At 46.1% G+C, this 16,150-nt stretch overlaps 1 protein-coding gene across 1 annotated transcript in view; it reads right to left on the reverse strand.

Moving 5' to 3' along the window:
• Window positions 1–15,898, reverse strand: part of IGFBP2 (insulin like growth factor binding protein 2) — a 36,478-nt gene extending 20,580 nt beyond the window's left edge. Inside the window, exon 1 of the mRNA XM_077273224.1 lies at window positions 14,923–15,898. Within this exon, the coding sequence (XP_077129339.1) occupies window positions 14,923–15,283 (361 nt within the window). The 5' untranslated portion in view covers window positions 15,284–15,898. The remainder of the gene's footprint in view (window positions 1–14,922) is intronic.
• Window positions 15,899–16,150: the final 252 nt, after the last annotated feature.

The following is a 16,150-nucleotide window of genomic DNA, read 5'->3' on the forward strand; positions in this document are numbered from 1 at the left end:
TTCTCCACACATACCTTTGATCATTGTGGACACAGAGATCTATTTTATCCTCATCGGTCCAAGGACTTGTTTTCAAAATGCATCAGGCTTGTTTAGATGTTCTTTTCCCACTTCTGCTGCTGAATTTTATGATGAGGACACAGGAGAGGTTTTCTTCTGATGACTCTTCCATGAAGGCCATATTAGTGCATGTGTCTCTGAACAGTAGAACAATGTACCACAACTCTAGAGTCTGCTAAATCTTTCTGAAGACCTTCTGTAGTCAAGTGGGGATTCTGATTTGCCTCTCTAGCAATCCTACGAGCAGCTCTCACAAAAATTTAGCTTGGTTTTCCAGACCTTATCTTGACCTCCACTGTTCCTAGTAAGTGACATTTCATAATGACATTTCGAACTGAGAAAAGTGCAACTTTGAAACGCTTTGCTATCTTCTTATTTCTTATAACCTTCTCCTGCCTTATGGGTCTCCACCATTTTCATTTTCAGAGTGCTTGGCAGCTTCTTAGAAGAACCCATGGCTGCTGTTTTTTGGCACAAGATTAGAGGAGGCTGGGTTTTTGTAAAGCTGGGAAAATTGCATCACCTGGCCTTTCCTAACGATGATAGTGAGCGAGCCAGAACCCTAACAGGCTAATTAAGGGCTGAAAGCTTGGTCAAAGTTATCTGAGCACATAAATCTCCCCAAGGGTGCTCAAACATTTGCATCAGCCCATTTTCCTTTTTGTAATTTTTAAAATGTAAAAAATGACAATTTTTTGCCTAAAATACAAAGGAAATGTATCATCTGTAACATAACCAGAGGTGCACAGACTTTTATATGCCACTGAAGATGTTTAGATGAATGAAGCAAGAGTCTTCACTACAAGCGGTCAATGTCCAGCAGTCAGTGCTCAGCCGAGTCGTGCAGGTCACCAATAGCTGAACATATAATGTCAAAAAAGGTAAAGCGCAGCTCCATAGAGCAGTACAGTATCAGCCGTGTCGTGAAAGGTGAGCGGCTGTTCGTTTGTTTTACTCTTTTTCCCACTGTTAGAACTGCAAGTCCTGTGAACACAACAGGCAGAATGACCGAGTGGCCACAAAATCACAGATCCGTACGATATCAAATGTGAACTGTCATAAATAATTTACAGGGTTTTAAAGAGCCCTATGACAATACTGCCTGACTGATGTTCTGCTACTTACAGAAACCAGGCTGAACAGTCACTTTCTGACTTTTTCACATGGCCCTACAGCATCAAACATTAAGTGTAGAGGGGTAAAATGAGAATATTGCCATACTACAGATATTTCTTATGAATGATACTATTACAATATTACAATAAGTAGTAGCTAATTTTCTAGATAAATTACTACTTTGAGTTTTTGATATTAAAAACTAAATACACTCGCCCTGTACTGGCATCCTCATGGGGTTAGAGGCTGGTGTGATGTTTTTATTTATTGTTTGCTGTTACATTTATTATTTGCGTCATTTTACTTCGTATGTACTAGATAGGCTCATGACAAACTAGAGTCAAGTAGAAGAAATCGCCCCCTGATTGAACGTATTTGTAACTTGGACGTATTGAATAACACAGGTAGAGAAACAGAACTCAAGCTGATGGGGCAAGGGGCAGCTCAATTTACTTATCAAAAATACAACTCCCAACATGCATTGCCAATCACATACAATAAGGACATGTTTTGCAACAACTGAGTCGCCACAGATTGGAGACCACAGATCCAGAAAAATTAAAATGTAGGAGGTGGCAGAGGCTTAGAGTTATCACATTCAGAGCAGATAAGTAACAGAACTGGGGCAGGGAAGATGAGGGCACGTTGTGCTCAGGTCAGTGTGACATTAATGAAGCCGGCACGCGACAACAGCGCTATTCTATGACAGAGCTGAAACCCTTTGCAGAATTTTTTGTGATTGTCTTAAATAATGGCATCCCGCAACAAAACAATGTGGAGACACAGGGGTCAGTGGGTGCTCTCGTCCGGTGGCCCAAGACTGCATGGACCAGGGATCATCCCACCGAAAGCCAGCTCTCATTTCCCATGGGTAATCAGTGTGGCAATACTTTATTGAACCACCAACAGACAATAACAAAAAGAACAGTCCCAGCAAAATACCCAAGATGGTGCAAAATTACAGCATCTCACCCTTCTGCTGACTTGCCGGGATAAGAGCAGCTGAGACTTTGGGGCCTCCACAGCTGACTACCCCCACCAGTTTGTTCCCCGTTTTTGGTGGACACACACAGAGACCAGGTAACGACAAGCTTAGGAAGCTGATAGTCCATTGAGGCACGTGGCCAGGTAACCGGAGGGTCACAACATGGCTTCTCCAAACATATCCATGGGGAACAGGTGACTGGAGGGTCCCAACCTGGTTTCCCCAAACATTTCCAGGGGTTCAGTGATGGTCAATGGAGACAGATCTCTATTTTTCCAGCCAAGGCCATGGTTCCTTAAGTTGACATCTTGTAGAATCGACAAACCCGTGTCACTCTTGATGGAGCCATGGTGCCCTGGCAGCTGTCCTGTGTTCCAGGCTGTGGTTTTGTAAAAAGTTCCCTTGATACAGAGGCACATCCCCCTATTATATTTCATAGCTCTTATTCAGGCATTTTCACACAGGATTGGGGGAAGGAGGTAAAGGCTCATCTCTCATTGTTTGAGTATTTAATCAATCTGCATAGTTTGTCTTCCTCTGTTTTGCAAGTCCACAAGCTACATGGACTCACACTATCGATAATCAACAAATAGCAAACATCGATTGTACATTCACCCTGAGTCCCTATACTGTAAAGATAGCAGAGAATAACCTGTAGGAGCTGATATAAGAGGCAAGCAACTGTCATCCATCAATTCAGAAACAACAATTCAATAGTCAGACGTTCAAACAATAGCCTATGATTCTTGACCTACCAGAAGAAAAACACACAAATTAATCAGTCAAAATTCAGACTTATGAATGTCTATGTCTCTTGGCCTACGGAAAACAGACTTCTGAATAATTAAGATTAAATGTGATGGCAGCCATACTGGTTGTCACAATGAGGTGGATGTCAAGAAAAGTCTGACTGATGATCCAAATGGCAAAGTAAAATCTGTGTTGCCTTAAACAGCCACTCATCATCAGCAGCTCCACAATCATAAGCTCAGCGTATCTCCAGTTCTTGGCAATCATCAGCCCTGGAGCCTCAGTGGAGGAACGCACAGTGACAGCTCTCATCCTGCTGAGAAATGCCCTACAATCATATGATGGGTGATATCAGACACAAGGGCGGCCATGCTTAACGGCACAGGGATAATCCAGGTACTGAAGCAGAAAGAGGCTTTTAATATTCACATCTTATTAGAAAGGTCCAAAAACAATCACAGAGTCTGCTGCAGGGAGGAGCAGGAAAATATGATAGAGCTGGGAGAGACAGCCAGAGAAATGAAGAATTACACAGCGAAATCAATAGCACAGATGCATAATACACAGCGAGCAATCAGTTGTTATCAACAAGGATAAGTAATGTAATGTATGTACACAGTGACTGCACCAGCCGAATAGTGAGTGCAGCCCTGGAGTATAATACAGGAGGTTACTCAGGATCAGTAATGTAATGTATGTACACAGTGACTGCACCAGCAGAATAATGAGTGCAGCTCTGGAGTATAATGCAGGATGTAACTCAGGATCAGTAATGTAATGTATGTACACAGTGACTGCACCAGCAGAATAATGAGTGCAGCTCTGGGGTATAATACAGGATGTAACTCAGGATCAGTAATGTAATGTATGTACACAGTGACTGCACCAGCAGAATAGTGAGTGCAGCTCTGGAGTATAATACAGGATGTAACTCAGGATCAGTAATGTAATGTATGTACACAGTGACAGCACCAGCAGAATAGTGAGTGCAGCTCTGGGGTATAATACAGGAGGTAACTCATTATCAGTAATGTAATGTATGTACACAGTGACTGCACCAGCAGAATAGGGAGTGCAGCTCTGGGGTATAATACAGGATGTAACTCAGGATCAGTAATGTATGTACACAGTGACTGCACCAGCAGAATAGTGAGTGCAGCTCTGGAGTATAATACAGGATGTAACTCAGGATCAGTAATGTAATGTATGTACACAGTGACTGCACCAGCAGAATAGGGAGTGCAGCTCTGGGGTATAATACAGGATGTAACTCAGGATCAGTAATGTATGTACACAGTGACTGCACCAGCAGAATAGTGAGTGCAGCTCTGGAGTATAATACAGGGTGTAACTCAGGATCAGTAATGTATGTACACAGTGACTGCACCAGCAGAATAGTGAGTGCAGCTCTGGAGTATAATACAGGATGTAACTCAGGATCAGTAATGTAATGTATGTACACAGTGACTGCACCAGCAGAATAGTGAGTGCAGCTCTGGAGTATAATACAGGATGTAACTCAGGATCAGTAATATAATGTATGTACACAGTGACTGCACCAGCAGAATAGTGAGTGCAGCTCTGATATTTGATATATAAAATAACTGTTTTAGAGACATCTATGTCACACTTCACTATGTAAAGGTGTCTTTCCTGTGAAACCATAATTAAAAATATATGAACCTTCAAAGAGAACAACATATTTATCCCAATCTTATTTATACTGGTTGTTGTATGTTTACAGATGAGCACAAATATCTTTTCCTTCTTATGGCGGCAGTGCCCAAAACCTACTGATTGGATATAATCTCATAATATGTTGAAATCACCCAGAGCATCATGCTTTTACTAATATTCATATAAAAATTACTTTCACAAAATTAAATAAAAACAATATATAAATGAGGTACAGATCCTGCATCAGGCCTCTCTACATCGCCACCTCGTGGTGTCACCCAGCACAGCACTTTATGTGATTTATAAATGTTTCTAGTTGTATTATTATTATTATTATTATAATACTTTTGCTTATATAGCGCGAATCTTATTCCGCAGCGCTTTACATACATTATCATGCAAGTAAAGTCTAATCTGCGACTTTCTTTTATTCCTTTGATTTGAATATCTCATCGTTTCCAAAATCTCTGTTTGCTGTCAGTGATTTTAAAAAGTCTTTATCACAACAAACTGAAAACCATTACAAATCTATGTAAATCTGAGCACAAATCCCTCTCCTGAGCTGGTAGTTTATTACAGTGTAGCAATATAAATTGTATCAGCTGGGAATTTAGGATGTTGGGCTCCTGGAGACTTGAATAGACAGGGTACAATTGTAGCAAAATCTCAGCTGTGAGAAGATTTTAGGTCAGAATGATTTTTAGGTTCCAGATGTACCATTAAATATTCCCAATAGCTTCCAAACAGTAGGATCATGAACTACAAAGTATATTATAAAGTGTCGCTGTAATAACATTTCAGTATTTCTTTCTGGCACCAGATGAGCAATTATACAAAACTGCTAAAAGAACGTTTTACATCAGACCACCCCATGTAATCCCCAGATTGTGTGCACCTGTAATTACAGGGCCATAAGTACTGATATATAGGATTATGACGGTGTATAATGGTGTTCTGTAGCAGCTGAGATGTGTGTTAGGCCGGCGTCACACATGCGTGTTTTACGGACGTAAGAGCGCAAAAACTACGTCCGTAAAACTCGCATTACATACGGCACAATGATTCTCAATGGGTCTAGTCCTATCAGCCGTATATTACGGATCCGTAATATACGGCTTTCTATGGCCGTACAAAATCGCAGCATGCTGCGTTTGTCAGCGTATTGCGCAAATAAATCGCCAATGAAAGTCTATGGGGGCGAGAAAAATACGGATTCCACACGGACCAGCAGTGTGACTTGCGAGAAATACGCAGCGGTGTTAGTGAAAAGTCGGTAATTCGATTGCCGGCTTTTCATTTCTCCTGCACAAACCCGACAGGATATGAGACATGATTACATATAGTAAACCATCTCATATCCCCTTTTTTTTGCATATTCCACACTACTAATGTTAGTAGTGTGTATGTGCAAAATTTCAGCGCTGTAGCTGCTAAAATAAAGGGTTAAATGGCGGAAAAAATTGGCGTGGGCTCCCGCGCAATTTTCTCCGCCAGAGTGGTAAAGCCAGTGACTGAGGGCAGATATTAATAGCCAGGAGAGGGTCCATGGTTATTGGCCCCCCCTGGCTAAAAACATCTGCCCCCAGCCACCCCAGAAAAGGCACATCTGGAAGATGCTCCTATTCTGGCACTTGGCCACTCTCTTCCCACTCCCTGTAGCGGTGGGATATGGGGTAATGAAGGGTTAATGCCACCTTGCTATTGTAAGGTGACATTAAGCCAGATTGATAATGGAGAGGTGTCAATTATGTCACCTATCCATTATTAATCCAATTGTCTGAAAGGGTTAAAAAACACACTATATGTAAACCATGTCTCATATCCTGTCGGGTTTGGGAAGGAGAAATTAAAAGCCGGCAATTGAATTACCGGCTGTTCACAGATATCGCGCTGAATGAAATCTAAATACAGAATATATATATATGTGTCTCAATTACATATATATATATATATATATATATATATATATATATATATACTGTATATATGTTTTCCCGAACATTTGAGCACATAAATCCATTAGATGTCGGTTTTGCAAGCCTGCGAGAAAATATCGCAGTACGGATGCCATACGGATTACATACGGAGGATGCCATGCGCAAAATACGCTGACACACCCTGCCTACGGATCAATATTTTGGGAACATTTCTCCGTATTACAGCCGTAGTACGGACGTATAATACGTTCCGTATTGTCTTACGCCAAGTGTGACGCCGGCCTTAAGGTACCGTCACATTAAGCGACGCTGCAGCGATCTAGACAACGATGCCGATCGCTGCAGCGTCGCTGTTTCGTCGTTGTGTGGTCGCTGGAGAGCTGTCACACAGACAGCTCTCCAGCGACCAACGATGCCGAGGTCCCCGGGTAACCAGGGTAAACATCGGGTTACTAAGCGCAGGGCCGCGCTTAGTAACCCGATATTTACCCTGGTTACCATTGTAAATGTAAAAAAAACCAAACACTACATACTTACATTCCGGTGTCTGTCGGGTCCCCCGGCGTTCTGCTTCCCTGCACTGTGTAAGCGCCGGCCGTAAAGCAGAGCGGTGACGTCACCGCTGTGCTCTGCTTTACGGCCGGCGCTGACACAGTGCAGGGAAGCAGAACGCCGGGGGACGCGACAGACACCGGAATGTAAGTATGTAGTGTTTGTTTTTTTTTACATTTACAATGGTAACCAGGGTAAATATCGGGTTACTAAGTGCGGCCCTGCGCTTAGTAACCCGATGTTTACCCTGGTTACCAGTGAAGACATCGCTGGATCGGTGTCACACACACCGATTCAGCGATGTCAACGGGAGATCCAGTGACGAAATAAAGTTCTGGACTTTCTGCTCCGACCAACGATGTCACAGCAGGATCCTGATCGCTGCTGCGTGTCAAACACAACGATATCGCTATCCAGGATGCTGCAACGTCACGGATCGCTGTCGTTATCGTTGTTAAGTTGTTCAGTGTGACGGTACCTTTATGAGGTTCTGTAGCAGCTGAGATGTGTGTCATGAGGTTCTGCAGCAGCTGAACTGTGTATCATGAGGTTCTGCAGCAGTTGCAGTGTGTATAATGAGGTTCTGCAGCAGTTGAACTGTGTATCATGAGATTCTGCAGCAGCTGAACTGGGTATCATGAGGTTCTGCAGTAGCTGAAGTGTACCTGTGAGGCTCCGCAACAGTTGACATGTGTATAATGATGTTCTGCAGCAGGTGAGGTGTATATAATGTTCTACAGCAGCTGAGGTCTGTGTAATGAGGTTCTGCAGCAGTTAAATTGTATATAATGGTGTTCTGTAGCAGCTGAGGTGTGTGTTATGATATTCTGCAGCAGTTGATGTGTGTTTGATGATGTTGTGCTGCAGCGGAGTTGCATATAATGATGATCTGCAGCAGCTTAGTTGTGTATCATAAGATTCTGCAGCAGCGGAGGTGTGTAATATGATCTTCTGCAGCAGCTGAAAAGTGTCTTGTGAGATTCTACAGCAGCGATGGTCTATATTATATGATTCTCTTGCAGTTGTGTGTATGATGATGTTTTGCAGCAGCTGAGATGCGTATTGTAAGGTTCTGCAGCAGCTGAGGCTTGCATTATACACTTCTGGAGCAGATGAATTATATATATATATATATATATATATATATATATATATATATATATATATATATATATATATAATCAGGTTCTGCAGCAGTTTAGCTGAGTGCTGTGAGGTTCTGTAGCAGATATGAGGTGAATTATGTATCACTGAGCCACAGCTGCTGCAGAACCTCATATAGAAGCAATGGTGGGCCTTTATGTCTCTTATAAATGGCTGTAAACAGAAGCAGTGCAGGAATACACACCGTACATCATTATAATGTATCCCATACATAATAACGACATGTCACTGTATATAATCGTGGATCTCACACTCCTGATTACAATCTATACCCGACCTGTGTCTGCAGACCCTCAGTGTCTGATCTGTCTGCTCATCGTCTATTATAAGCGATTACCTAATCCGGGGCCAGAGGGGACGAAGATTAATAAGATTCACCTTTCAGTTTATGAGCTACATAATGAGGCCATGACATGAGGGAGAAAAAAGAAATACACCAGTAATGCTCCACAAGAAAAGAGAAATAAGCAAACAACCAGGGATCACCGAAATTGATAAGTATTAATACATGATGTCACAAAAAGGAGATCCACAATAAAGAGTAAAATACTCACAGACCTACAAGCCATTACAAATGCATCATAACCTGCAGAAAAACCTTTAGGGTATGTGCACCCTTTGCGGATTCTTCTACGGATTTTTCCGCTGCGGATTTGGAAAATCCGCAGTGCAAAACCGCAGCGGTTTTCACTGCGGATTTTCCTGCGGTCTCTTCTGCGGATTCCTCTGCGGGTTTTCAACAGCACTTTCCTATTGGTGCTTGTTGAAAACCGCTGCGGAATCCGCAGAAAGAAGTGACATGCTCCTTCTTTTTTTTCTGCAGCGGTTCCGCAATGAATTTTCCGCATCGTGGGCACAGCGGTTTTTGTTTTCCATAGGGTAAGATTGTACTGTACCCTGCATGGAAAACTCCTGCGGATCCGCAGCGTCAAATCTGCTGCGGATCCGCAGCAAAAACCGCAAAGTGTGCACGAGCCCTTAACTAGAAGGTATATATCAATTTCAATCAGACTTACAATGAGCTCTCCAATATACTCATGCTGTTATCACTTGTACACATAGTAAGTGAATCAATAAATCCATAAATCAATAACATGAAATTGTGCAAATGAAAACCAAAAAATAAATAAACATGAGATAACAAGAGTTACCTCGAGAAAGACACAGTAATGTGTCGATACGCGTGGGTCCATGTACCTACATAACCTGACTGCTTGCTTTTAGGGGGGTGACTATCCGATTGTGTTAGGGTTAAATATCTGCTTTACCTTTCACCTTGCCTCCCCTCTTTCATTTCAGACCTGTTATCTCATGTTTATTTATTTTAGACTGGAGATCTAAACCAACCATAGGTCACCAGAGACTGAAGATCTAAACCATCCACAGTTCACTAGAGACTGGAGATCTAAACCATCCACAGTTCACTAGAGACTGGAGATCTAAACCATCCGCAGATCACCAGAGACTGGAGCTCTAGACCGTCCACAGGTCACCAGAGACTGGAGATCTAAACCATCCACAGTTTACTAGAGACTGGAGCTCTAGACCGTCCACAGGTCACCAGAGACTGGAGATCTAAACCATCCACAGTTCACTAGAGACTGGAGATCTAAACCATCCACAGGTCACCAGAGACTGAACATCTAAACCGTCCACAGGTCACCAGAGACTGAACATCTAAACCGTCCACAGGTCACCAGAGACTGGAGATCTAAACCATCCACAGTTTACTAGAGACTGGAGCTCTAGACCGTCCACAGGTCACCAGAGACTGGAGATCTAAACCATCCACAGGTCACCAGAGAATGGAGATCTAAACCATCCAGAGTTCACTAGAGACTGGAGATCTAAACCATCCGCAGATCACCAGAGACTGGAGCTCTAGACCGTCCACAGGTCACCAGAGACTGGAGATCTAAACCATCCACAGTTTACTAGAGACTGGAGCTCTAGACCGTCCACAGGTCACCAGAGACTGGAGATCTAAACCATCCACAGTTCACTAGAGACTGGAGATCTAAACCATCCACAGGTCACCAGAGACTGAACATCTAAACCGTCCACAGGTCACCAGAGACTGAACATCTAAACCGTCCACAGGTCACCAGAGACTGGAGATCTAAACCATCCACAGTTTACTAGAGACTGGAGCTCTAGACCGTCCACAGGTCACCAGAGACTGGAGATCTAAACCATCCACAGGTCACCAGAGAATGGAGATCTAAACCATCCAGAGTTCACTAGAGACTGAAGATCTAAACCATCCACAGTTCACTAGAGACTGGAGATCTAAACCATCCACAGTTCACTAGAGACTGGAGATCTAAACCATCCACAGGTCACCAGAGACTGGAGATCTAAACCATCCGCAGATCACCAGAGACTGGAGCTCTAGACCGTCCACAGGTCACCAGAGACTGGAGATCTAAACCATCCACAGTTCACTAGAGGCTGGAAATCTAAACCATCCACAGGTCACCAGAGACTGAACATCTAAACCGTCCACAGGTCACCAGAGACTGAACATCTAAACCGTCCACAGGTCACCAGAGACTGGAGATCTAAACCATCCACAGTTTACTAGAGACTGGAGCTCTAGACCGTCCACAGGTCACCAGAGACTGGAGATCTAAACCATCCACAGTTCACTAGAGACTGGAGATCTAAACCATAAACACAGGTCACCAGAGAATGGAGCTCTAGACCGTCCACAGGTCACCAGAGAATGGAGATCTAAACCATCCACAGGTCACCAGAGAATGGAGATCTAAACCATCCAGAGTTCACTAGAGACTGAAGATCTAAACCATCCACAGGTCACTAGAAACTGGAGCTGTAGACTGTCCACAAGTCACCAGAGACTGGAGATCTAGACCGTCCACAGGTTACCAGAGACTGGAGCGCTAAACTGTCCACAGATCACCAGAGAATGGAGCTCTAAACCATCCACAGGACACCAGAGACTGGAGCTCTAAACCATGCACAGGTCACTAAAGACTGGAGCTCTAAACCGTCCACAGGTCACCAGAGACTGGAGCTCTAAAACATCCACAGGTCACCAGAGACTGGAGCTCTAATCTACCCAGAGGTCACTAGAGACTGGACCTCTAGTCTAAACCGTCCACATGTCACCAGGGACTGGAGCTCTAAACTGTCCACAGGTCACCAGAGACTGGAGCTCTAAACCGTCCACAGGTCACCAGAGACTGGAGCTATAATCTACCCACAGGTCACTAGAGACTGGAGCTCTAAACTGTCCACAGGTCACCAGAGACTGGAGATCTAAACCGTCCACAGGTCACCAGAGACTGGAGATCTAAACCGTCCAGAGATTATCAGAGGTCTGGAGCTCTAATCTACCCACAGGTCACTAGAGAGTGGAGCTCCAAACCGTCCACAGGTCACTAGAGACTGGAGCTCTAAACCGTCCACCGGACACCAGAGACTGGAGCTCTAAACCGTCCATAGGTCAACAGAGACTGGAGCTCTAATCTACCCACAGATCACTAGAGACTGGAGCTCTAAACCGTTCACAGGTCACTAGAGACTGGAGCTCTAAACCGTCCACAGGTCACTAGAGACTGGAGCTCTAAACCGTCCACAGGTCACAAGAGACTGGAGCTTCAAACCGTCCACAGGTCACTAGAGACTGGAGCTCTAAACTGTCCACAGGTCACCAGAGACTGGAGCTCTAAACCGTCCACAGGTCACCAGAGACTGGAGCTATAATCTACCCACAGGTCACTAGAGATTGGAGCTCTAAACCGTCCACAGGTCACTAGAGACTGGAGCTCTAAACCGTCCACAGGTCACCAGAGACTGGAGATCTAAACCGTCCACAGATTGTCAGAGGTCTGGAGCTCTAATCTACCCACAGGTCACTAGAGAGTGGAGCTACAAACCATCCACAGGTCACTAGAGACTGGAGCTCTAAACTGTCCACCGGACACCAGAGACTGGAGCTCTAAACCGTCCATAGGTCAACAGAGACTGAAGCTCTAATCTACCCACAGATCACTAGAGACTGGAGCTCTAAACCGTCCACAGGTCACTAGAGACTGGAGCTCTAAACCGTCCACAGGTCACTAGAGACTGGAGCTCTAAACTGTCCACAGATCACTAGAGACTGGAGCTCTAAACCGTCCACAGATCACTAGAGACTGGAGCTCTAAATCGTCCACAGGTCACTAGAGACTGGAGCTCTAAACAGTCCACAGGTCACAAGAGACTGGAGCTTCAAACCGTCCACAGGTCACTAGAGACTGGAGCTCTAAACAGTCCACAGGTCACAAGAGACTGGAGCTTCAAACCGTCCACACGTCATCAGAGACTGGAGCTCTAAACTATCTACAGGTCACCAGAGACTGGAGTTCTAAACCGTCCACAGGTCACTAGAGACTGGAGCTCAAATCTATCCACAGGTCAACAGAGACCAGAGATCTAAACCGTCTATAGGTCACTAGAGACTGGAGATCTAAACCGTCTACAGGTCACCAGAGACTGGAGATCTAAACCATCCACAGGTCACTAGAGACTTGGTCATTAAACTATCAGATACCAAGAGCTAAAGCCTGGAGGTCCCGAACCAGCTCATGGTCCTTCCCCAAAACTCCGACATTTACTATAGGTTATTTTTGTTACAGGTTTCCAGGATCTACAGCTTTCTCTGAAGTGATAATGATACTATTTGGAGACATAGATTAAGGCTTGATTTTGTTACAAGTTTTCCCAGAATTATTTTGTCCACATCTCTGCATTTTGCTACAATTCGAACTATGTGAATCACGTAACAAAACAGAGCAAAGAAACAGTAATGACTGCATTGCCCAGTCTGTATCTGTCGTGGGCTCCGTCCAGGGGCTGCATGGGGCGGGCGCCTGGCACCATTCTGTACAGTAATTTGCAGACACCTTATAAATCACCTCACATTGCTCCAGACACTATAAAGAAAGCCAGACAGTCTAAGGAGTGAAACAAAGGAAGCCTGGAGTAAGACTGTGCTGCAGCCCTCCACTGCTGCAATGCCAGATTATATGCGGAGCAGACACATGTATGCCCCCCATATGCCACTGTAAGGACACATTACAGCAATGACGGCTGGACGACCATCCCATGTCCAGCTCTTGTCCCAATCATCTGTCCTCTGATCTCTCCAGGTCATGTCACTGATGATGAGGTCAGCCCCGGGTTTGGACTTTTGTGCTGTTTACCTTGTTTAAAGGTAAATGTCCCGTGCAAGTCAATGGCACGAATAATAGCTGGCAGAACGTTGTTCTATAAGGCCATCAGGTCTCCGCACTGCTTATTAAGGTGCTAATGTCCACATGGGGCCCAAAGTTCTCCTACAGGCACCAACATTCAGGAGGAACTTCAGTCTGCACCTCCAGGTATCCGGGCAGAGGTGCTGCTAAAGTTTTGTTTCTGGGAGGAAAAGGAAAATGATTCTCCCTCCTTCCCCAGCAAAGATAAGAAAGTGAAGTGATGGACTGTAGGCCTCCTAAACTGCTGCCCCGGTCAAGTGCTCCGGGAGATAGCCCAAGTGCTAAAGAAGGGATGACCATGTGGAAGGATGTATCTACCCTACAAAGAAGACCCTGATGGGAGCGCTGCATGCACCTGAGCTGCACAGGAACACAAGGGTCTTCATCCCTTACCCCATTACTCAGCACGTTCCCATTACCCTTAGGTCCTGCTCACACTTTGCACTTCGGGGCAGTTTATCTCATTCCGTTTCTTCACCCTTACGATGCTCATTTTTGGGGAAATACTGTCAGTGCCGTCACCGGTCTGATGTTTTGTGGAGCTATTTCCTTATTGACTTTAATGCGACTGCAACCTACATAAAGATAAGATGGGACCCCATAGTGAAAAGGTGGTCCCCATTATGGTGGAGGGGCTGGTGCCGGTCATTGTAGACCCTCTGCGGAGGGGAATCCTGCACCCAATATCCGAGGGGATCAGGACGCAAACCCTACACAGTACACAATGAAGCCACGTTCCCACGATCAGCTTTGGATGTTGCAGATTTCTGAACCCATTAAGGAAAATCAGTTATTTGCATTTTTTCAAAAATACGCAGCAAAAGAATAAAAAAGGCACCAAAGTAGGAAAATGAGGGCACATCAGTGGGCACAGGCTGCAGCGCTGCCTCCCGGGGCAGACGGTCACCGATAGAAAAATCCAGAATGAAACACATAGACAAGTGGGAATCCACCCCGAAACCCCCCGCCATCATTACATGATACCCCAATAATGTCCTATAGGCAGGCAGAGCAGGGGGTACAGCTGGATTAGTGTGATGCCCCCTAATTCTATAGAATAACACAATACCCACTATTATTATTAATAATTCACCCCATTCCATCCTGTTCATTAATTAATAAACCTAACAGCATTGTGCATGTTGGGATACATGACCTGCAGTATTGGGGGAGGGGTACAGCTGCTCCCCAATATCTACAGCTGCAATGCGACCCCAGAACAGCCAGCACCCTCAGTCAGGAGGTCACCGGTGCAGCCATATCTGGGTATGTGGAGCCCTGAGCCCCAATGTTCTCACAGCGACAGAAAGACCCCAAAGTGCTCTCATGCCCCAGAGCAGACAGCGCCCCTCCCCCTCCCCGGAGACCCCGTGTGACGATGCTGCTCCATTGGGGGATTCCCCACCCCGGACCCCCGTACCTGAGAGCCGCTCCTGGCTGGCCCCGGACTCCGCCGCGTCCCTCCTCTTGCCGCACGTCCCCTGCCCCTGCACCAGCGCCTGCAGGGGGAGCTCCGCGCCGGGGTTGGGGTAGCAGCGCAGTCCGGCGCCGCAGCGCGCAGTGTACACCCCGCAGGACTCGCCCTCCAGCCGGGCGCACACGGAGCAGCAGCCGCAGCCCGGAGCCCGCACCAGCTCCACACAGGCGGGGCGGGAGGAGGCAGCGGCGGGGCAGGCGGCCAGGCGCTCCGGGGTGCACTGCGGGCAGCGGAACAGGAGCTCCGAGGAGCATGGGGCGCCCACCGAGGCCAAGAAGAGCAGCAGGTGCGCGGGGAGATACATCCTGCAGCTGCCCCTCACCTGCCTCTTACCCCTCACCTGCCTCTTACCCCTCACCTGCCTCTTACCCCTCACCTGCCTCTTACCCCTCACCTGCCTCTTACCCCTCACCTGCCTCTTACCCCTCACCGGACTCTTACCCCTCACCGGACTCTTACCCCTCACCTGCCTCTTACCCCTCACCTGCCTCTTACCCCTCACCTGCCTCTTACCCCTCACCTGCCTTGTTCCTCTCTACCTTCTGCTATCTCTGCTCCTTCTTGATTCTGCAGTTTACCACTGTCTCCCCTCTGCCTGCAGTCTGCACTTCACGGCCCCTTTATATCTGCAGCTTGGTGCCCCCCTGTCTGTTGCTGCACTCTGTTGCCCTTGCCTCCTCTGTGTTGCCCCTGCCTGTTCTTTTTTTTTGTCCCTGCCAGCTCTCTTGCCCCTTGCTGCTCTCTCTTGTCCCTGCCTCCTCTCTCTTGCCCCTGCCTGCTCTCTTGCCCCTTGCTGCTCTCTCTTGCCCCTGCCTGCTCTCTTGCCCCTTGCTGCTCTCTCTTGCCCCTGCCTGCTCTCTCTTGCCCCTGCTTGCTCTCTCGGGCAGTCAGACACTAGTTTGCAGCTGGAGCTGGTTCAGCACTTTGCTCCTGTCTCTCCCACTTCTCCCTGCACCTTTCATCTGCTTTTATTCCTCCTCTGCTCCCTCCTGCCTCTCCTCCTCCTCCTCCTCCTCCTCCCAGCCTCTGCCTCTTTCCTCTAACTGTAGGGAAACTCTTCATTATTGCCCCCAGCAGACCCTCGATGCTCTCTGCCGTGTGTCTGGGGAATGGTGGTGCTGACACCCAGATCCACATTGATTACCGGAGATTTTATTGCTCCATATTAATA

Source organism: Ranitomeya variabilis, chromosome 7 (genome assembly GCF_051348905.1).
Source record: "Ranitomeya variabilis isolate aRanVar5 chromosome 7, aRanVar5.hap1, whole genome shotgun sequence".
Lineage (NCBI taxonomy): Eukaryota > Metazoa > Chordata > Amphibia > Anura > Dendrobatidae > Ranitomeya > Ranitomeya variabilis.